At 55.2% G+C, this 22,782-nt stretch overlaps 1 protein-coding gene across 11 annotated transcripts in view; it reads right to left on the reverse strand.

Annotated features, from left to right (window-relative positions):
• TNS1 (tensin 1) overlaps positions 1-22,782 on the reverse strand; it is a 131,438-nt gene that overhangs the window by 90,190 nt on the left and 18,466 nt on the right. For 7 of the 11 annotated variants that reach the window (XM_014531037.1, XM_014531033.1, XM_014531031.1 and 4 more), the window contains exons 1-2: positions 7,293-7,334; positions 6,435-6,485 (exon numbers count right to left, since the gene is read on the reverse strand). Coding sequence is in view for 2 of the 11 variants with exons in the window: in XM_014531036.1 (XP_014386522.1) it covers positions 6,435-6,485; positions 7,293-7,334; positions 18,228-18,269 (135 nt within the window). In the remaining 9 variants the exon portion in view is untranslated. Of the gene's footprint in view, positions 1-1,010; positions 1,175-4,582; positions 4,726-6,434; positions 6,486-7,292; positions 7,335-18,227; positions 18,270-22,782 lie in introns of those variants that run through there. The other 4 variants (XM_014531039.1, XM_014531036.1, XM_014531035.1 and 1 more) reach the window with 3 other exon arrangements.

The following is a 22,782-nucleotide window of genomic DNA, read 5'->3' on the forward strand; positions in this document are numbered from 1 at the left end:
AGCAACCCAGAGCCAAGAGCAGTCTATGCCAATTCCACGTGAGTGTGCTTGCGAGCGTGTGAGCCCCCGGCGAGGAAGGAATCCCAATGTTGAGAAACGTGCCACGCCTGGGCTGGTGCCATCGGTACTGAGCACACACTCAATAAAACAGTTACTGACACTGGAAACTCATCTCATCTCGATTCACTGGCCATCGTAATGGGAACCCCGAGGGGAGGATACAGACTGCAAGCACGAGAGAAGGAAAGGTGAGTGATGGCACCTCTCTCCAGCTCTAAACCTTCCTCCTCCGACCATCGCCATGCCACACTCCTCTTCTTTAAAGCAGCAACACGAGTCATTCAATCAGAGGTTTAGAAACAGAGCAGCCAGCACAACGTGCACCTATGGAGAGCAGCTCAGGCAGCAAATCGTGCCCCCAAGGACCCACCGCCCATTGTATGCTACCCCTCACCGCCTTCCATTTCCAGGGCTGTCAACTTAGACAAAACCGGGCAAAGGGACCCAAGTTGGTGTCCAAAACATGCCAGGGCACCAACGACACAGTGAGGAAGCCCAGGCTGAGTCCCTCAGCACCCCGCTGGGCAGCCTTCCTACTTAACGCTCTGAGCCTCTGGAACGTCACATGTAAAGTGGGGATATAGGTTGTTTGAAAATGAAAAGGAATTACACATATAACAGTGACATATATGTGGTTACTGTTATTACATCAAGTACAATTATAAGGGCAGTTAGGGATACAATCAAACCTTCACCTCCAAATCAAACCCCTGCATCACTTCTACCACCAACCGCCCATCCTTTCAGCCACCTCACACGATGCAGAATCGGATACCCAACACCCAGAATCCCAGGCCCAGCCAAGCCTTCTGAGCGTATTGGCACTGTCCAAGCATTCACGGGCCTCCCAGGAACCAGCCTTTCCCAACCACCAAGTTGCAACCACTTCTTGGAGGAGACAGGACCACAATCTGCCAATGAGAGGGGAAACTGAGGCAACAGTGACTCACCCCCAAGTCCTGGCGACTGGCAGGATTCACCTCAGACTTCAGGCTTGACCCCCTTCAGCCCTCTCCAGGCCCCGCAGAGCCTCCGAGGCGGGAGGGGTGGGCTTGGAGGCCCAGCTCCCAGCTGAGCCCAAAGTCAGGGCAGCCCCGCTAAGAGGACTCTCCATCCATCGGCAGGGAGCAAGCTGCACCCCGAGTCCCCTCTGTCTGGGCTCCCACCCAGCCCGGAGCAGCTCGGCCTCGGCGGGCAGCAGGAGGAAACGCCAAGTGGGGCTGTCTGTCAGGGCAGAAAGCTTCTGTCTCCGCAGCTCTCCTGGCCCCGAGGACTTGGGCTTGCATGAGTCAGGCATTGGGGGGGTGAGGGTGGGGGGGTGAGGAGGGTTGTGTTTGGTTTTCAAGGCCCAAACCAGGCTGTTCCAAAACTACCCACCCAGCGGAACGCAGAAACCCAACACTTCATCTCTCTCCACTGCGCTGGGCCCTGACGAGGAGTCGCTGAGCCTCCCCAGGCGTGGGCCCTGCTCCAGGCCCAGGGCCACCCCGCTATAAATAGCCCCTCGGGTTTCATCTGTTACGGATCCACAGCCACGTTTGGAGGAGGCCACCACAGCTGCTTCAAACAACTGGAAGCCACAACTGTAGCCAAGGCTTGAGGTGTGGCCAGGACCACAGGTCCAGGCACAGGGAGCGCAGGGAGACAAGGGGATACTGAGACGGGCCTGGCAGGGGGACTGGGGGGCTGAGGGGGCCTGGAGCTTCCACGGCACAGGAGTGAGAAGGATGAGCAGGGCAGGAGAGCTGGCTCCCGTTCCCCCACCCCCCTTCCCAACGTTACAACACTCCACATTCCTTAGCCTCCCCACCCCAAAAAAAGCCAGGGAGGATAAATAAAAACTTGGCCCCAACCGAGTCTGGCCATGCCGCTTCCAGAGGTGATAAGGCAAAGTCCAAGCCTGCTCCCTCCAGCAGGCCGGCCAGGGAAGGGGGGGCGGGGGCGAAGCTGCCCTGGACAGTGACCCCACCAGAGGATGGGGACGAACAGCTGGATGGTCATCCGCTGATGAATCACTGGGCTGCCCTCTAACTGATGGGGCTTCCTGTTTTCTGCAAAGTTGGGGGGCATGTGACACTCGCTGGCAGAAAGCAGACGTGCACGGGTGACACGTCCGAGTGTCGGTGGACACAGAGCCGCAGGGAGAACCAGAGAACCACGAAGGAGGGGGGGGGGGAGAGCAGGGGCGGGCTGTGAGCAAACACAACCTAACGCTCAAGAAAACACAGGTGACCTCACACACACGGCTGGAAACGGGCGTTCTCCAGCGTGCCTCAGCATGCAGGCCCTTTTCAAGAGGGCTGGGGGACGGGGGAGAGATGTGGTCATCTCTGCCACCCAGCTCCGTGCTCACCCCCTTTTTCAGTAAACTTTCACTGAGTGCTGGAGGCTGCGTGCCTGGCAATGTTCTAGGCACCAGGGGCCCAGGGGAGGAGGAGCCCTGACCTCAGAGAGCTTCTATTCTATGAAGAAAGGTACTCATCACCGGAGCCCTGGCGGCGGCAGCCCCTCGGTCTCACTGAGCCATCTGTAAAATGGGTCCAGCACAGTTTCATGTGATTCTACATCATTGACCTGTTCCACTTAGAGCCCTTAGGGACAACTATCAGAAGGCTCTACAAAGAGTACTACAAAGATTTTATTTTGAAAAGAAAATTAAGCTCTCTGTCTGCCTGTCATCCCATTCTTTTCCTCACTGAGGCTCTCAAAGCTCTCTCTCCACAGGGCTTCGAACTGCCTCCCAGCCCCTACCAGGACATAGATCAATAATAGGACTTTTGATCCAATTCCCTGTGCACCAAGAAGAACTCTCCCCTATTGTTGTCACCAAAATAGTCTGTCCTTTGTTGAAAGGACACCACTAACGGAAATTCCACAGCGTCACCAAAACAGGGTCCTACTTCTCTTACTACCGGTAAGTTCTTCCTGATGTCTAACCCTCACCCTTCCTACCACAGGTCCAGCCAACTCTTTTTGCTTTGGTCCTCGCTGCTGATCACCGCTCAGCCGTTCCCGAGCGCTCAAAGACTATGACCCTATGCTCTGTTATCAACCCTCTCCCCGCCATACAGCAAGGAGCAGGAACCCTGGGACCCGGGTGGGGTTGGTTAGAGCAACCACTGTGTGGGAAGAGTCCTGCCTTCCTTTGAGGTCCACAGACCAAACACAACAGCCCTGGACCAAAAGAAAAGCTGTTTCCTGAGCCCCAGTCCCCAGGGGGCACAGTTGGGAGGAGGGTGTGTAAGCAATATCAGGGGCCATGTCAGGCAGCCAGAAATTGGTGACCAACCTACGTCAGGAGCCCATCCCCATTCCTAGGTCTCCTCTGAGGGCAGTGGCCGCCCCTCCCCCGACACCAGCCCCTCCAGCCACACCCCTTCCTCTCTCCTTCCTGCCCACCAGCCTGGATTTTTCCAAAACAAAGTGCGACACAGCACACCATCCACGAACTCCACTGCACACCAGCAGTCAGAGGAAAACAGCCATTCCTGCCCTGAATCCTGGGCCACGGGCCAGAGACAGGAAAACAGCTCAAAAAAACAGGCGTATTGTCCCAGCGGCAGGCCCAGAACTTCAGCCATGTCACCTTGAAAGCGGGTCCCTTCACCTGCGGCAGACTGCAGGGAGCCCACCGCTGGGCAGGGGACTGACTCAATCACCCTGAGGTCAGCCAACCCACAACAGATGTCTGGGACCTTAAACTTGGGTTTCCTCTCCTTCTTTGCAGTACGCAGGCCATTCTGGAACCTGCTTTGCCTTTCATGCACTCCTTAAACTAGACTAACAACCAAAACACCGCTGGTCTCTCCTCCCACATCCAGACAGGACACCACCCTTACCCACCCCTGACACACACATTCATCCCAGATCAACACAACTTTCTCCTAAATAAAACCTCCAGTCCCAATTAAATGGCCACCTCTTTCTTCCCCAGGACTAAAGTCAAACACACCCACGTGTCAAAGAGTTCTTCCTGATGTCTAACTTCACTCTCTCCTACTGCAGCCTTACCTTCCAGGGTCTGTCAGACCCAGGCTGGGGTGTGGGAGCAGCAGCTCTAGGACTTGACTTACAAGAGTTTGTAGACCACTGGCTAAACGTCTTGGTTCACACACCATCACCCTGTCCCCCACACACACACACCAAGGTTGGGAGTCCTGGCAACACCAGGTCTAAGCAATGATCCTGGGAAGAAATGGAGAAGGCATTGAGGCATCGAGCCCCTCCAAGCCTCTGTTTGCTTATCTACAAAATGGGGTCACAGCATCTGCCATAGGGGCTGTCATGGGAATCAAAAAATACCCAACCCAGCTCCTGGCCCTCAGTCAAAATAGTAGTCATAAGACAGCTACCATTTATTGAGCACATATCATGTGCTCTGCATGCATTACGCTAGTTAGTCCTCAATAGCAGGTACACAAAAAATGAATTTCTCCCCTGCACTCCAGCCCCAGAAACATCACAAACTCGGACAAGGGCCCCTCTCCAGCACGTGTACCTGTGCTCACAGGACCCCTCCTACCTTGAGCAGAGCCTTCCCCACTAATTTGAGAGGCATGTTCCCGCTCTTCTGAAGGACGAGGACGCCTCCCCTCGCTGTGCAGGCTGCCCCCGGGCAATGAGGCAGTGGCGGTGGGCTCACCGCAGAAGTGCTGCCGCCTGCAGAAGCTGCCTCCTGCTGCCCCAGCACCTCCCTCTGGGCCCTCCCCACCATGGGTCAGGCAGCTGTCAGATGATAGGGCCTCATGCCATCAACAGCTCCCCCTGTGCCAACCGCCAAAACCACTCCCTGTTCCTCTACAGATCAAGGCGGGCAAGGATGGAGAGGCCAGCACAGGGGCAAATTGTCAGAGAAGGGAAGGAAGAAAAAGGCCCAACTCTGTCGGGCGTCGGCTCCTGGGGTGTGAGGACAAGTCCCGCCACAGTATTGCCCAAAGCAGGGTGGTAGGAAAGCCCCCGCTACCCTCCTCTGGGTCCTTCCGCTTAAGAAATGTGCTCACTGACTTCCAGCAAAAATGCATGGCAGAAGGAGCATCGTGGACCAGTCGGCCCACCTTCCAGGTTCTTCCTGAATCAATGGCATTTGAGTCACATAAAGGATTCTGCATTTTTTTCTCTCTCCAAAGAAACAGAGCGTGCACTTCCCCAAGATCTGATGACCCTCTAAGGCAGCGATTCTCAAACCTGTGGGTCGCGACCCCTTTGGGGGTCAAACGACCCTTTCTCGGGGGTCGCCTAAGACCATCGGAAAACACATATATAATTACATATTTTTTTGTGATTAATCACTATGTATTGCCCAAAGCAGGGTGGTGGGAGAGCCCCCCGCTACCCTCCTCTGGGTCCTTCCGCTTAAGAAATATGCTCACTGACTTCCAGCAAAAATGCATGGCAGAAGGAGCATCGTGGACCAGTCGGCCCACCTTCCAGGCTCTTCCTGAATCAATGGCATTTGAGCCACACAAAGGATTCTGCATTTTTTCTCTCTCCAAAGAAGCAGAGCATGCAATTCCCCAAGATCTGATGACCCTCTAAGGCAGCGGTTCTCAAACCTGTGGGTCGCGACCCCTTTGGGGGTCAAACGACCCTTTCTCGGGGGTCGCCTAAGACCATCGGAAAACACATATATAATTACATATTTTTTTGTGATTAATCACTATGCTTTAATTATGTTCAATTTGTAACAATGAAATTGGGGGTCACCACAACATGAGGAACTGTATTAAAGGGTCGTGGCATTAGGAAGGTTGAAAACCGCTGCTCTAAGGGCTCGAGAGTCCCTCTTCGTCTCTGCCCTTGGTCCCTACAGTGTTGACCATTCTCCTTGCCCTCACCTTGGTGACTGCTCACCCACCACCCAACCAGGCCTCACAAAGCCCACCCTCCTCCCCACTCCCACCCGGGCAAAGTGATGGGCAAAAGTGCTCTGGACCCAGCTGAGCTGGAGGCCAAGGCCAAGACTGAGGCCCAGCAAGAGTCCCTCTTCATCTCTGCCCTTGGTCCCTACAGTGTTGACCATTCTCCTTGCCTTCACCTTGGTGAATGCTCACCCACCACCCAACCAGGCCTCACAAAGCCCACCCTCCTCCCCACTCCCACCCGGGCAAAGTGATGGGCAAAAGTGCTCTGGACCCAGCTGAGCTGGAGGCCAAGGCCAAGACTGAGGCCCAGTGTATAAGTATATGGGGTCTGCTCACCCAGCCCCTCCTCCTTTGCTCAGCAACCAAGCTGGGCAACCCTGCCTGCCCTCTGGAGAGGAGGAAGGGACACCCCACCAAACAAGAGAGGTGTGAGATATCACCCACCCATCCCCAGCCCCTCTGAGCACCAGGAGCCCAGCCACATCCTTCTCTACCCTCCCCCCCCATACTTACGTCTTCCTCAAGGCTTTTCCGAGTGTTCCCACCCCGGAAGGTTCCTTCTCCCTGGTGAGAGAGGGACAAGACAGTAAGAAAGGGGAGTCAAAGAAAGTAATCAAGAGGCACTAGGTCTTTCACCTGCTGGGTTTGGCAGGGGTTGGGGGTCAGAGGGTTTGCAGAAGGGCCCGTGGTGGGGTGGGGTGGGGTGGGAGAGACTGGGCTGTCTAACGTTTCTTTGTCCACTGAAGGCCTCTCAGAGCTAATCAAACCCTCTTCTCTGTGTCTCACAACAACTCTGGGAAATATTATTACTCTCATTTTGCAGATAAGAAAACTGAGGCACAGACAGGCTCATGACTTGCCTATAGTCACACAATTAGGAGCTCCGAGGAGTTAGGATTTAAACCCAAGTCTCCCGCTCCAAGCCATTCAACACCGGCCATTGCCGGAGACACCTCACAGCTGCTAACCTCAGTTCCCACTTCAGGGCCCACTGACTTTTTCCTCTTCCTCCTCCTTGCAGCCTTGAGATTGTCTGTCTCTCTGCTAAGTCAGAAAGATCTATTGGGAAAGATCTGCCTGGCTTTCTCAATTCCTACATATTTAATAAAGAAACCCACATTTAACCACTGGCCTCTCTCCGCTCCCACCCCTGCCTCTCCTGCTCGGCCTGCCTAGTTCCCCAGCAATCCATTTCCAAATGCACCAGCCCCCAACGTCACCCATGGCCCTCCCACTTCCCCCAACTTCCCCATATCTACTCCAGAAGGATATCCCCAAACACATCTGTTCACTTTCCCCAAATCCATCTTCCGCTTTCCTGCCTCCCAGACGGCTCCCCGCCACCCCACCCCGGGGCCTGCTGTCACTCACCGTGTCCACTACATTCTTTGGTGCACTCTCCGCGTTGACAGGCTGTGGACAAAGGGAAAAGGCAGCGTGAGTCCTCAGGACAAACACCCCCAGATTGGCTCTTTCTCCAAGGCCGATGGCCATGGGGACAGAATGCCTCCAAAGGCAGGACATGACTCCAACCCAAGATGGAACCTGGCTGTCCCCACGTTGGGAGGCACAGTTTGGAAAATAAAAAACTTCCTATTGGTACCGTAAACATCCACCTGGACAAACATCAGCCAGGTCTCTACCTCGGGCAGTCGCTGACGGTTCAAAAAGGAATGAGGAGCGAGTAACCGTCACTGTGCCAACATGCCAGGCGTTTTCATCAATACCATCTCCTCCACCACAAGCACCCTGTGATGCAGGCACCATTATTACCTTTTTTTAAAAAATCCTCACCTGAGGATATTTTTTCCATTGCTTCTCAGAGAGAGTGGAAGGGAAGGAGGGAGGTAGAGAGAGAGAAAGAGAAACATCATGTGAGAGAGACACATTGACTGGTTACCTCCTGCACACAGCCTAACTGGGAATGGGGAGTAAACCCACAACCCAAATATGTGCCCTTGACCCAGAATCAAGCCTGAGACCCTTCAGTGTGCAAGCCAACACTCCAACCACTGAGCACACCAGTCAGGGCCTATTATTACTTTTGAGGCCCACTTTACAGATATGCAGAAGTTAAATGAGTGGCCCAAGTCATCAACTACTAATGGGAACAACAGGATTTGAACCCCACCTTGGGCTCTGCACTTCTTGCTCTTTGTGTGAAATGGCAGCAGCCTGGGATGAGAGGCCTGTGGGTCCTAACTCTTCAAGGCCTCCACCCCCGTCCCATTGGCCCTGCCCCTTCACAGACCTCAGTTTTCATGCCCAAAAGCTCTGCTCCACCCAGACCTGCCCCCTACATCCCTTTACTTGTTCTCACATCCAGGCTTTCCCTGGTGGAACAGCTTCCCCTCTTTTCCTACAAGCTCTCCTCCTCCATGAAGCCCTCCCTGAACACCTCAGCAAGGAGGACTCTCTCTCCCACCTCTCAACTCCAGTACGTCTCTCTGTCAGTGCCATTCATCTGGTCATTGGCACACGAATAATCATATCATGGGATTATGTCTGGTTTTATTTGTGATTCTATCCCACCTGCCTCCAAAACATATTCAAAGCAGCATTTTTACCAACTCATTTGCCATATCCCTCATGCCAGGGTCTGTGGTTATGGATAGCAGGCCATCAATAAACACCTGTGGACTGGTCCTGCCCCTCGCCCCAGTGCCACCCTTCCCCTGCCCAGACCAATAGAAGTGCTTCCTGCTAAAGGCAACCTGAAAAACAGGTTCCTAGGACTCCCCCCAAAACAGGAGAGAAACTTCCCATTCCAAGGCCTCCTCCTGACCAGTTTCTAGGGCTCCATTTCCAACTTGGGAAAGTGGTTCGGGGGCCCCTGAACCATGCAGAAGGGCGTGAGCATGACTGCCAAGGTCACGAAACAGGCCTCTGCCGAGATGAGTGTGGGCCCAGTTAAGACAGACTGTCTCAGCCCGGGACCTGAGGGGCAAGCTGTCTGTGTCTGAAGACAGAGGGATGGACAGAATGACCACTGAGAGGGTCTGGCGCCAGGGAGAACTGGCCGAGGCGGACATGGAGGAAGAAGGCCGGCTAAGCTGAAGGCAGCCGTGCTCTTTCTGGAAATGGCCCAGACTTTATCCCTCCTGCCTGGAAAGAAGACGGGTGGCTGAGGCCAAAACTTCCTTCCAGGGGATGAAACCTCCTGAGCGTACTTCAGGGCCAAGGCAGCTTAGGATGGATGAGAGAGGACAGGGTCCAGGAATCGGGTAGGAGGTGGGGAGGCACATCAGGAAGCCCCTCTAGCCCTCAGGTCGACCGACCTGGAGTTTGAGGATGGCTCTGGAGAAGTAAAGATGACACATCCCATCCTGCCCCAGCCCAGCCTCATCCTCGCCCAGCCACCTCCCAGAGCCCCCCCTGCTGAGCCACAGGCCACTGGGCCAGGGGCAAATGAGCCCACTGGGAAATCCTGGCCCTCTGACCCCCACTTGTCCCTTTGATCCAGGGCTCTGTGATGCTCCCATGGAGACCGTGGCCTGGGCAGGACCACCTCCTCTCTGGCCCCTGGGGGCAGGAGGAACACACCTGGAGGGCAGATCACAGAGACCTTCTATATGCAGAGTCTGCAGAGCAGAGATCTGAACCCAGCTCTCCCCACTCCAAAGCCCTCACTCTTCACTCTGCTGAGCCAGCCTCTCCAGACAGGCTGTTCAGAAAGGACAGCAATGGGGTGAGATGGAGAAGCTGCAGAGGAAGTGCCTGCCCAGGATACTGCAGGCCCTGGAGAGCCCTCATCCAGCGTTGGGGGAAACCTCCCGGAGGCCACGACTCTCCTGAAGAGCAGAGTGTGAGCCAGGGCGCCCTGAACTTGAGCGTGACTCAGAAACACCTGGAGGGCTGTGGACACACAGGGGCCGGGCCCTCCCCACAGGGTTGATCCAGCAGAACTCGGTGGGACCCGAGAATGTGCATTTCTAACAGGTTTCCAGGTCTGGGGATGGCCCTTTGAGAAGCGCTGGTCTAAACAGACTGTCTCTACCGCTAACTGTGTGACCTCAAGCGGGTCGCTTCATCCTTGCTGCTCCTCAATGGGACAGACTGGCTCTATGTTGAAAGAATCAAATGAGAGGAAGCACATAAAGCACTTAGAACAGGGCCTGGCACTTAGAAAGTGCTCAGTAAATGCTAGCAGTTATTTATCCTCTCCACCCCACACACTCCCAGGCCCTCCTCCTGTGGCCCACCCTGCCCCACCTTGACCCTCCTGCCCAACCCCTCCCATGTCTGGCACAAAGCAGAACTGGGAGTCGGAGTCAATATTAGAAACCACAGGCCTCAGCAGTGCAAGAGAAACTTCTCTCCCTGCCAACAATCATCTGAGCACCGTAACCTTGGCCCCCACCCCTTTCCCCCGGGGCCAGCTGGAAGCCGGCCACAGAAAGACGCTTGCCAGCCATCAAATGCCTTCAACTTACTGGTTGAGATGCTTTCTGAAGAGCTAAAAATTTCCAAAAGCCCCTCCTGACCTGAACACCCAGCGTTTTCCTGCAGTGTTTGCAAACACGGCCCAGCATGCATGCCGTGCTCCCACCCTCCCCTTCCCAGTCCTCCGGGACTGAAGTCCTGCTTCTGTTTCCCAGGAACTGCCAGTTCTGGGCCGACTGGGAATGAAAAAGGCAAGGGACTGGTAACATGAGGGTGGCCTCCCCTGAAGCCAAGCCTGCCCCAGGCCCTGGGCATGCTATAGGGAAGCTCCCAGACCACCCCAGCTGTGGACTCCTGAAGTGGCCGCCCCAGAGTTCCAATGGCTGGCAGAGCCCCTTCAGCAACACAGACACCCCACCCACTCCCACACGTGCACACACACGTGTACACCCACACCTCCATCCTCCCACACCACTCCTCAGAACAGCTCTGAGAGGGACTTCAGACCCCGTCTCCTCCCTCCTGAGGTGCAGAGAGGTCTGACTGGCCCAGCTTCTCAGGGTAACGTTAATGGCAGGATTGGAGTTGGCACGAGTTTTGTAAAGCCCACTGCTGAGCTCCCCTCGAAGCCCCTCCACCCTGTCCCCCGCCTCCCTGTGGGCTCTTCTCTTCCTTCCTCCTGAGGTTCAGCTGCAGAAGGACCGAGCAGATGGAGCCCAGATGGGGACTGTCCCCATCTGTCCCCACCCACTGCCCAGTCCCAGAAAAAAAACTAGATCTCAAGGACCCAGACTTTCTGGGCAGCTGACCACAGCCCCACCAGGGGTCTTCAGAATGCCCCTGGCCTCCAGGCTGGACAACTTGAGCTCAGCTCAGGAGCCGGTGGCAGGGTATGGACCTGGTGCCACTTGATGACCAAGTCTTGCTCTTTGAGGATGACTCTACTCTAGGATCGCAAACCCTCTGGAGCAAGGCAGGGACTCGGGTGAGGCTAAGAGCAGAATGTTTAAGGAGGCACCATTCTCCGGCTGCTCCAAGTGCAACCGCACAGCCCTGAGAGCGAGGCCTCTTTGAATTTTGCACCCCGGAGGCCTCACTGGCCTACCTCAGCCTGGCCCTGGGCTGGAGATGCCTTTCATAATGTTAACACAATAACAACAATGACTCATTACGAGTTAATGCAGCCTTGGGCATACATAGTATTAGATTCTTGGCTTCCATGGACATCAATCCTCATAGCCATCTGCATAACCAATGTGCACAAGATAAGCATTAACCCATTTTACAGTTGAGGAGACTGAGAGTCCGCCATATTAAATAACTTGCCCAAGGTTAGCTAATAGGTAGCTAAGAGGGCTGGTATTTGAACCCTGCTCCTTACATCCATCCTTTCCGCTCTGTCTCTCCTGGGAGATGATCTCTATTCAGTTCCTCTTACCCTTAAATCAACTGCCCTCCTGCTGGGAACAAGCTTTCTGGGACTTAAAGACTAATTGTCTCCGGTCCTCCAGAGGAAGACGTCTGCAATACACTTCCATAGGAAGAGGAGGAAATGGGCTGCAGCAGGAGAGACTGAGGTCAGACAACAGAGAGAACTTCCTGAATGTGAGGGGCTGAGAACCACAGGGTAGATAAAGGAAGCTGCACATCCTTTCCTCAAGTTTTTCCCCCAAAAAGACATGCATGCCGCGGGAGCGGGGGGAGGGGGGAGGACAATGGGGGGAAAAGAACACATATGTAATACCTTAATCAATAAAGAAAAAAAAGCCAAAAAAAAAAAAAAAAAGACATGCATGCCCTCTCCATGCCTGCATTTACCCACTGCCAACTGTATGGGCCCCAGGAAGGGCCATTCTGCAGAGGCTGGGGTGGCTGAGATGACAGCATGGAGGTTCATGCAGTAGGACATGCTGGCGGCCTGCAGGGAGGGTGGGCTGGGAAAAAATGTATCTGTGGGCTGCTGTTTTGGAGGAAGGAAAAGACAGAGGGCCATAGCGGTGGGGGAGGTGCCCAAGCCTGGAGCTGGGGGGAGGGGGCTGGCGCAGAATGCGGACTCAGCCTCCAGAGGAACATTCCGTCCAGAAATTCCTCACACCCTCTCCCCTTCCCCCCTCCAGCTCTTTCTACTCTTGCCCCCTGGGAGGCCTGGAATCTGGACAATTTTTCAGGTCAAAAGACCTTGTGACATCACATCTGCTGCCATGGCGACGAACTGTGAGGTCACGGCAGCGCAACCATTTAGGAGGGAATGGGAGCTGGCGGGTGGGGCCAAGGGGGCTGGAATGTCCTCAGCCCCAGGACCCAGAGGAGGTTATTCCAGGCTCACTTGTTCTAAAAATAGAACCCAAAGCAGATGAAGGGAGGGGGCTGAAAGCAAGAGAGAAGGGCAGGGCAGCACCATTTACTGGGCACTTAGAGGGGGCGTGGCAAGGATGGCACATTATACACCCCACAGCCTGTCTGGGGGGGGACCATCAACAGATAATAACAAAAACAGCTACAGCAATGGCTACAGCAGCAGCAGATGGAACACTTTGAACCCCTTTTGGCAAATGAGGAGACTGAGTCTCCGGGGAGATTGGCCAGCTCCATAGGAGCTCAGGTCTGCCCCTCAAAGCCTGTATTCACCCCTCAGGGAATGTTACTTCCTACCATCCCAGGAGGGGGAGCTGATGGGGGCAGGAGGGTGAGGGCTGGAGGAGGGCACAGATAGGCAGGGCTGGACCCCGCTAGGGCGGGAGGGAGGCCAGCCGCTGGGGTCCCCTGAGTGGGTGAAGTTGCTCCAGGCAGGCCAGGGCCACCAGGGAAAAAGAACAGGTTGGATGTGATAAATGAAACGTGATGCCTGATTTTCCTACACCTCCCGGGGAGGGGCCTGGGCAAGCCCACTCCTGTCCTCAGGCCCTTCTCAACTCACCCGGAGGGACCAGCACCCAGCTCCCAGCTGAGGCTGGGCAACTGTGGGCACTCCCATCCCACCCGCTCACACATGCTCGCCAGACTGGAATATTTCTCGCCTCCTCCTGCCAGCCTCCCCCCTGGATGCTGTTCTACCTGTCAGCCAGGGAACTGGGAGTCTGTGCTTCCGTAGGCCCTTCCTCCAGGCCCTTCTGGTCGCCTTCGCCCACGCTGAGCACCTGTACCAGCCTCATCTGGTGTCCCCAGCCCTCCTCCTGGCAGCCCCCTCACCGCCGAGCCACACCCCACAGCTGGCAGCTGACTCCCAGCTCTCAAACCCTGCTTAGGGTCATTTCCCCACTCAAGGACCCATAATGGCTCTTAGTGCTTAGCTCATCAAGTTCAAGTTCCCCAATATGACTTCTGGACTCCTTCCTCCCTTATGCGGCCCCTTCCTCCTTGGGTGGATTCCACTGCCTTCCCCTCTTTCCTCTCTATCCGCTCACACCTCCTCTCTGCTCACCATGAATGCCATGCTTGTTCCCACTCAGGCTGTTCCCGCCAGCACCCCAGCCAGAGCCACCAAGGTAAGGCAACACGGCCTGGCCCTCTCGTCTCCCCAGCAAGGACACTGGATTTGCCCTGGGCCCCATCGGTCTTGGTCATTTGTACCAAGGCCCTGCCCCTTCTCTGCTTTAGCTCTGCCACCTTGACCTTGTGAAAGGCCCTCTCTCCTTCTTCTCTCCTCTCTTCCATTGCTGAAATCTTAAATTGGACTCAGAATAGGACTTCCTCAACCACTGCAGCACAAACGGATCGCTTCCTACCCTGGACCCCAAAAGCTACCTCTCTGGTCAGAACCCCCCAGCCGAGCACTAATTGTTTCCATAATATAGTTCTCTCTCTCTTTCCCCCTGAGCATGGTCCCCCAAGGGCAGGATGCTTCATCGGACTGGGGCCTCTCCCAGTGGGGGTCCTAGGGCAGGTGGTCAGCACATTCATGGGTGCCTTGACCTCCAGGGACCATGTCCCTTCACAGCCCAACCTGAGGGCAGGACCTCAGTGGGCCCTGAGGACTTCCACCCAAGACTCCCCAGGAAGACAACCTCCCATCAGCAGCTGCCTTACCCCTAATAGGTGTCAGTGAGTATGTGTCCCAGTGACAGCGACTCCCGTGATTGGTCCCGCTGTGCCATTGTAGGTGGTAGAGAGCTTTGCTGTTTCTGTAACTCAAGTCTCCTCCTCTCTATAGAAGCTCTACTTACTAGGCTCTACTTTGGAAAGCAACAGAAAATAAGCAAATTTGCCCTTTCAGCACGTTCTCACTCCCATACTGCACCCCCACCCCCCATATTTTCCCTCTCCAGACTAAGCCACTCTAGCTGTTGCACAAACTAGGATGTCCACCCGCCTCACCACTCTGGAAATCCTCTTGGAAGGCAATGCCCAGAATTGCTCTCTTCTTTGAAGGCTTTCTCAGACTCATCTCTCCTGGCCTTGCTCCATTTTTAAGAATCCCCCCAAAATGGCCACCCAGGACCCTCAGTGTCCTCAGATGAAATTCATTAGGGCCTGAAGTTCAAACTAACATAAGTGATCACTCCCCCGTCAGACACCCCCCACCCCCACGCTCCGATTCACAAGGACATCTCAAGCCCCCTCCATGGGGCTGGCCCGGCTCCCCCAGTCCAGGTCCCCCGGGTGCCAGGCTGCATGTGCAGAGGGCTCAGCATCCGGCCGACTTTGGTGGCCACTCGTTTGGCTATCACCCTCGGGAAATTCCTTTCGACTCTTATTTTTCAGAAGTTGAGAAAAGCTGCTTCAGCTCTTTCCAAGGATCAGGAGAGTCCACGGCAAACAAGGGCTCTCCCTCTCCATCCTGCCCCCACCCATGGAGCCCAGGAGGGACGTGACCATAGGACCCTGCTACCAAAGGCCTTAGCAACATCTGTTGAGTAAGACGAAAACGCTGGTTGAAGATTAAGCCACTTTGCCCTGGCTGGCCTGGCACAGGCTGGGAAGTGTGTTTGGCTGGCGGGGCCCTGAGGCTGGGCTGAAATCCTATGTCCAGGGATGATGGTCCTGATCCCAGGGGGGTAGGATTCAAGCAAAGTGGGTGAGCTGGGGACATAGAGAAAATATGACAGACAGACAGACACACAGTGTGAGGCAAGAGGAGGGGGCAGGGAGGCCTGAGTCCAGCCCTGCCGAGGCTGAAGGGCAGGCAGAGAATGGAAAAGGAAGGAAAAATACAGCCCGCCCTTTCCTCCCTCTTTGAACCGGCTCAGAGCACTTGCCTCGCCCTCAGTGAGGAAACAGGTGCTAAGTGCTCTCTGGGGGGAGCCAAACTTTCTCCCATTTCGCCTGGGCCACTTTCTCACTCCCTGGGGACAGCACTGAGCTTCCAGCTGGAGGCAGGCCTCCCACCCAGCAGCAGTCCTGTTTACTGAGCACCTAATCTACCAGGCATTCCACTGAACGCCTGTCTCCCTGTCACTCAATAAACACGTACTGAGTACCTACTGTGTGCCAGACCATAGGGTTACCGCACTGAACACAACACAGAAAAATCCCTACTCATGGAATTTACATGCTGGTGGGGGCAGGGGGAGCCTCTTAAACAAGACAAGCAAATAAGACTCGGGGCTTATCAGATGGCGATGCATGCTGGGAGGCAAAGAAAGCAGGGAAGGGAGATAAGGTTGTTGGGGGAAGGAAAATGCTGACACTTGAGGGAAGGAAAGAGCCCTGAGGAATCTGTGGGGGGGCAGGGGGGGTGGGGAGCATTCCAGGCAGAAGGAATAGCAAATGCAAAGGCCCTGAGGCAGCATCCTGACTGGTTTATTCAAAGACCAGCAGGAAGGGCTAGCGGAGTGAGCGGAGTGAGCGAGTGAGCGTGAGCGAGGGAGCGATGAGGTCAGAGAGGAAACTCTCCAGGAGGCTGTGCGAGCCCATGGAAAAACCTTGGACTTTCACTCCCAGTAAAGTGGGCAGCCATTGGAGGGTCCTGAATACATGCTAATTCAACTGGTTAATTGCTCCTTTTCTTCTCTTAACCTTACAAGGTAAGTAGTATTTCCAACTCCCAATCTGCAGCAGGCAAACTAAGGTCAAGAGAGGTTAAACAATGTGTCCAAGGTCACAGGGAACTGGGACCCACAGGGAGGTGGTCAAACTCCCCTGCTCTTGACCACTGTTGGGGGTCAGTTCTGACTCAGGTGGGGGGACCTCTGAAAGCACAATCTGGTGTCACAGCCACTTCACCACCAGGTGGCTGACCAACCTCCGTGAAGGGCAGAGCCTGGGCACAGGTGGGGCGCATCACAGAGATGAGAAGATTCCCTGGCCTCCCTCCTTCTGGTGCTAACCACAACCTCTCCAGCTGGAATGCCAACCATTCCCTCTTGTCCCAACCCCTGACCCTTCCTCACATAAACAAAGCTCACTCCTGGTGGCCAGGCATCTGGCTTCTGCCTGGAGAGCTCTAAACCCCAGACCCCCCAGCCGTCCTAGACCAGCCAAGGACATTCTGTTCTCAGGGGCAGAGTGGCAGTTGGGTTGGAATGATGAGAGGTCTGCTCACCCCACCTCACCCCTCCTGCCCGCCCTCCACAGTGTCTCTCTGAAATCCCAGAGAGATTTCTTACTGGCAGCTCCAAACCAGGCCTACACTCTGGCCTCATCCCTGCAGCACCCGGCTCGCCCCCCACCTACACCCGCTGCTGTTGTCAGATGACCTTCAACTGGACTCCGCACAGTTGGGCTCCACATCTGGAGCGGCACAGCTGGGCAGAGCTGGGGCCCAGAAGGGAGGAGGGGCCGCTGCAAAGAAGGGACGCACTTGGCAGGGCCTGAGCCCATGTGCAGAGAGCGGTGGCGCTGTGCTGGGCCCAGGAGGCGTCTAAGAGCCACCAGCACTTTCACATACTTTAATTCATTCCATTAACAACCCTGAATGGAGGGAATACTTATCAGCACTGAGAAGGCCTCTCGAGCATCTAGTTCAGCCATCTCTGTGACGGAAAGGGAAACTGATGTCCAGAAAGAGGGCGGGACAGGACCATTGCCACCTGGCAGAAGACCAGGTGGCCTGGCTGAGATTCCAGTATCCAGGCAGGGCAGGTCACTGCACAGGTGTGCAGACACCTGTAACTGCCAGACCCCATGACACCCTTGTCCCTCCCCCAGGTTCCCACCCACATCCGTGTCGTCACTTGCCCCTCTGCACCAGTGGGTCAAATTGTGACATAGGGCCCCTCCATGACTCTCCTCTGCACACACACACACATGCACAAGCACACACCTGCAGGCATGCAGGCTCCTCTCCTCCAGCCTCCAGGCCCTGCCCGCCTCCAGCAGTGGGCGAGGTGCAGGAGGGGCCTCTGAAGGGTAAGAAGGCAGTGAGAGGGCAGGAGGGAAAAGCTCCCAACATTTCCAATCAGCCCAGCTGGGATCAGTCCACAACTCACAGGAGCCCTGTCCTGTCCATGCTTTTCTGGAAGCCCCACTGGGGAAGGGAGGGAGGAGTGGAGGACACCCAAGAGCAGAAAAGCAGAATCAGCAAACAGCATGGAGGTGGAAGAGGCCACCTGAATGAGAGCAGCTGCGCAGGCAGATGAATTCTGTGGGTCATGCCGTCCATCCCCCTGCCTCCAGCTGAAGGGTACCCGACCCAGGACCAAGTGGGTGGGAGGAGATGCCATCCCCTAGTTCTGTAAGCTCCAGGACAACAGGCACCTGGCCAGGCTTTGCAGACAGGCAAGATGCCCTTTTATGGTTTTTTCCAAGGACTTTAGTCTCCAGATTGAAATAGGAGGCCCTGCATCCCATCAGAAGGGACCTCATGACTCATTTCCTCCCAGTCCAGCTTCAGCCTCTCGGAACAAGGCCCCCTCCTTTCCCTTACCTAATTACCCGGCACCCTTGGGGGCTGCCAGCATGCTTGGATCTGAAGTAAGCTGCAGCTGGGAGCAGAGGACAGAGGGGAGGAGGGGCTGGCAGGGTAGGGAACGGACTGTCACTCACCACCAATTCATGGTTGGATGGAGGAATGCAGGGGGCAGCCACCTGTGGGAGGAACAGAGAAAGGCAAGGTTAGCATCTTTCATTCCTACAGAAAACCAGGGCCTCCTGAGATCATTCCACAGCCGCCACCTCCATGGGAGACACCCCTTCCCTCAACTCACACACATGGACACTCTGCAGCCTGAGAATTCATTGGAAGATTATGTGGCAACATGGAAAAATACTTAGGCAACACCGCTAGTGGGGAGGGGGGCTGCGAAAGGCAACAATGAAATGCACATCGCTATTTTTAAATTCTGTAGAAATATGCAGACACTGAAAGACTGAAGGTCAATGCACCAGAATTTTCATAACGGGATTAAATGGTAAGAAAAATAAGGGTTTATTGTCTTTGTTCTTCTATTTTCTGAATTTTCTGCAATATGGTAAGATGTGTTTGGAATTTTTGTAAAACGTATTTAAGGTCTCTAGAAAGGGAAGAGTTGCCTGTTCGTTCTCCCCAATGCCAAGGTGTCTCACCCAGAGGTCAGAGTGCAGGCAGCTGGCAGCTTCCCAAAGCACGTGGGAAACAGGTGGGTGACGGGCCCCTGCCAGCTCTCCCAAAGAAAGCCACCCGTCACTAATAAACACAGAGGTCTGGAGAGCTGAAAGCACCCTCTATGGGTGAGCTATTATTTTATCATCATCCTCATCTTTCTCCCTGATGACCTGGGGTGGGGGGGGGGGGCAGGTGGCAACTTGGGCCTCCAGACAGAGGGAGGTGGGGTAGAGGGAGGGCTGAATTGCTCCTACCCTAAGATAACATCCCTCAGCCAGGCCAGGCAGCCAAACCTCTACCCTGACAATTAGCAGGGGCCTTTATCAGAGACTCAATGTGTTCCTTTTTTCTAGCTGGGACACGTTTTTCTTGGAGCTCATACCTCAATCTTGGCTCCATTCCTGACCCGAGCACCAGGCAGGGGGCCCACAGAGGGAACGAAGGGGGAGGCTCTCCCTGGGGCATGAGGATGTCTGGTCACAAGCTGTGGATGGCCAAAGAGGGGGTGGCTGCCTCCTCGGAGAGTGGGAGACCCCCCACCGCCACCCCAGCCACCACCCAGTGGAGCAGTGACGGAGACAGCCCACAGCCCTGGCTGGGGCTGGCTGTTCACAGAGGCCACCTTAGTCAGGCCCTCCCTCCATTGAACCCGTTCTGTCGTCTGACCAGCCTAAGGGATACCCCGGCCTGACACCAGCTCAGAAGGGGACAACACCCACGTAACAGTGTGCCCTGAACCCTGGGAGGCTGGAGAGGCTGAAAGCATCTCTGCTTCTTGACTCAGCCATGCTACAGGCTCCCTGTCCCCCCCACCTGCTCCCCACCTCCCCACCCATTCTCCAGCAAAGTGTCCATCACCCTGTACACAACTTTATCCTAGGACTGGTGGGAAAATCACATACAAAGCCAAAAATAGAGACAATATCTAACACTTACAGAATATGTACTATATGACAGGCATTAATATCAGTGCTTTGCCCACATAAAGCTACTGTTATACCTCTGGTTGAGGTACAGGGGGCGCAGAGAAGTTAAACACTTGCCCAAAGTCACACAGCTGATCAGTGGAAGGGGTGGGGTGGAGGGTGCCAGGAGAAGAGACCAGGAGGAAGGGAAGGTCCCAGAGGTGACTGTGGCCTGCAGGGCTCTCTGCCCGCCTTGCCCACCAGACAAGGTCTCACTCAGCCAGGGGGACACTGCCCTGCCTGCCAGGGTCAGGGCAGGAGTCTGCATCTAGCAGTGGCTTCCTCCCTCTCTCCTCCCACCTGCTGCCCCAAACCCCAGTCTGGAGCTTGTAGGTTTCGCCTGATGAGGCCAGGCCCCCAGGGTCTTCTCTCGCCATTCCTGCTGTCACCCTTGGACAGTGCCCTCCGGTCCTTTCTTCCTTGCACAAGGGTGGGTTTCCACTCTCCATTTGGGACTGGGGTTGGGGAAGTGAGGGGGTTACAAATACATTTTGGGCAGGGGCAGAATGGGCAGGCATCCTCAGAGAAAAGTAGGAGGGTCTCTCTCCCAGCACCACCCAAAGGCAGTGCAAAGAAGGGACCCCACGTCTCTTTCCATCCCCCAGAGGCAGACAGCCCTAAGCAGAGTCACCTCCTAAGGACTTGGATCTGGGGTGCAGCAGTGGGCCCCCAGCTAGAGGGCCTGATGCCTGGGTGCCCCCAAGACCTCCTCCACCTCTGCCCACAGCTGTGCATGCCAGCCAGCCTGCAGGACAGACCACTAACTTTGTTGTGTGTTTCCCTGTCTCTCTCTCTCTCTTTCTCTCTCTCTCTCTATTTTCTAAGCAGAGAAATGTTTCCTTAAAAGGCTCTCTCCTTCCCTCCGGCACCCTGGCCCCTGGCCACCCTCTCAGGAACCTGGAATGTGCCAGGGAGAGCCAAGGCCCACTGCCACTCGGAGGCCTGTGCCCTGTGGCCCCACACTCCTGGTGTCAGCAGTGACCACTCCCCCTGCCCCGTGGGGACCCAAGCAAGGGTCCTCCCTCTGCAAAGGGGGTGACTCCAGGGGGTCTGCAGGGACTCTCGATGCCAGCCCTGCCACCCGCCCAGTCCCAGGGCTGGCAGCATAGCGTTGCAGGGCTCGGACCCAGGAAGTCAGCCTCAGGTGAGCCTCCTTCGACGACTCACCTACACACTGCGGGCTGAGCGGGCCTGAGGCTCAGTCTTTCAACTCTGAAGAATCTAATAATAAAACAGCAGCACAGCCACTACTCCCATCACACTTGTGACAGGCCAGTCCTGTCCTTCACACTTTGCGTAAATTAACTCTCCAATTCTCACAGCAGCCCTGAGCATCCCATTCTGTGGATGAGGAGACTGCGGCACAGAGAGGTGAACAAGCTATCCCACAGAGGAGCCCGGCTGCCAAGCCAGCAGTCTGGCTCCAGGGAGAGGCATGCCCTACCCTCTCTGCCCCCTGTGCTGACTCTCCGGTAAACACTACTTTCCACGGAGCCATTCACAACGACAGCAGTGACAGCTTAAGGAGCACAGCTATGTGACAGCTACTGTCCTGAGCCCTTTCCTTGGACTCACTTGATCCTAATGAAGAATGTATGGGGTAGATACTGTTATTACCCCCATTTCACAGATGAAGAAACTACGGCACAGAAAAGGGAAGGATGTGCCCCAGGCCAGTGCAGCAGGGCAGTCTGGCTCCAGAGCCTGTGAGGGAGAGCTGGGGCTGCAGCCAGGAGGTGAGTGTTACCAGGCCCAGGCCAGGGCCGAGGCCTGGCATTCGTCAGCCCCCACCAGTATTTTCTGAACTTCCAAAGTCCCTGGGCACAAGGCCAACAACAAGGATGTGTCCTTGGAGCCCCACCTCCCCCACCCCAGGACATGAGGGTCTAAAGCGCCAGCCAGCAGCCAGCCCAGGCGGGGAGCTGCCTGCATGACCCGGCCCTGCTCTCCTCTCCACTGTCATTCTGTACCCACCCTCCTTGTCCAGGACCCAAAGCCACACATAACGGTGAGTTCCTCTCAGTGCCTTGAACACCTAGCTCTGTTCTTCCTCGGGGCTTCTGCACATGCTGTTCCCTCTGCCTGAGATGCGCTTAACCCCGCTGTGAGCATAGCTGGGTCCTTCCCATCCTTCTGGCTTTGGCTTCGATGTCACCACCCCAGAGAGGCCCTCCCTGACTCCCTTAAGTTACACACACACACACACACACACACCCATATCTCTTCCTTTACAGACCTAATTACAATTCGCAACTACAGATGTGTTTGTTTCCTTGTCTATAATCTGTTTCCCCCTATAGAAAACAAGTGCCATGAGGCAGAGAACACGTCTTGTTCATCACACTAGTCCCAACACATAGTAGGTGCACACTAAATATCTGTGGAAAGATGAAAGAGACTCAAGGCCTGAGGAAGAAAGGCAACTTAACCACTGGTACTAAAATTCACTGCCATTTGTTAAGCACCTACTACTAGTATGCACAGGGCAGGAAGCCTAATCCTGCCATATGTCTGATCTCTCTGAGATCCTCAGTCCCAGTCATTTTGCTCCCATTATACAGATGAAGGAAAAAAGGCTCGAAGGTCATGGCAGTTGCCCCTGGTCAGTCAGCTGGGAAGAGGGGAGCTGCAGGTGAAACCTTGGTCTATGGGCTCCACGCGTTGCTCCTTGCAGAGTAAGAGGAAACCCAGGCACCGCCTAGTACTGCGCCTATAACCTCACTACTAGGTAAGTGGCAGGACCTGGTATCCAATTGGCTGACACTCCACCTCAAACCCCAGACTTCTAAACTTGCCATGCCCTACAGAGGGGCTCCCACACCTATGCCCCCCCTCCCCCGCCGCAACCCCCTGGAATAGACAAGGCAGCCTTGTCCCCAGACAAAACTAGAATCCAGCTGAGTCTCTGAATCCAGCACTTTTTACAGTCCTGAATGGAAACGTTCTCCCCACCCCCCTCACTCTTGTTAGTCTTTTTTTTTAATTGTGGTAAGATGTACATAACATAAAATTTACCATTTTAACCATTTCTAAGTGTGCAATTCAGTGGCGC

The sequence above is a fragment of the Myotis brandtii genome, unplaced genomic scaffold (genome assembly GCF_000412655.1).
Source record: "Myotis brandtii unplaced genomic scaffold, ASM41265v1 scaffold79, whole genome shotgun sequence".
Lineage (NCBI taxonomy): Eukaryota > Metazoa > Chordata > Mammalia > Chiroptera > Vespertilionidae > Myotis > Myotis brandtii.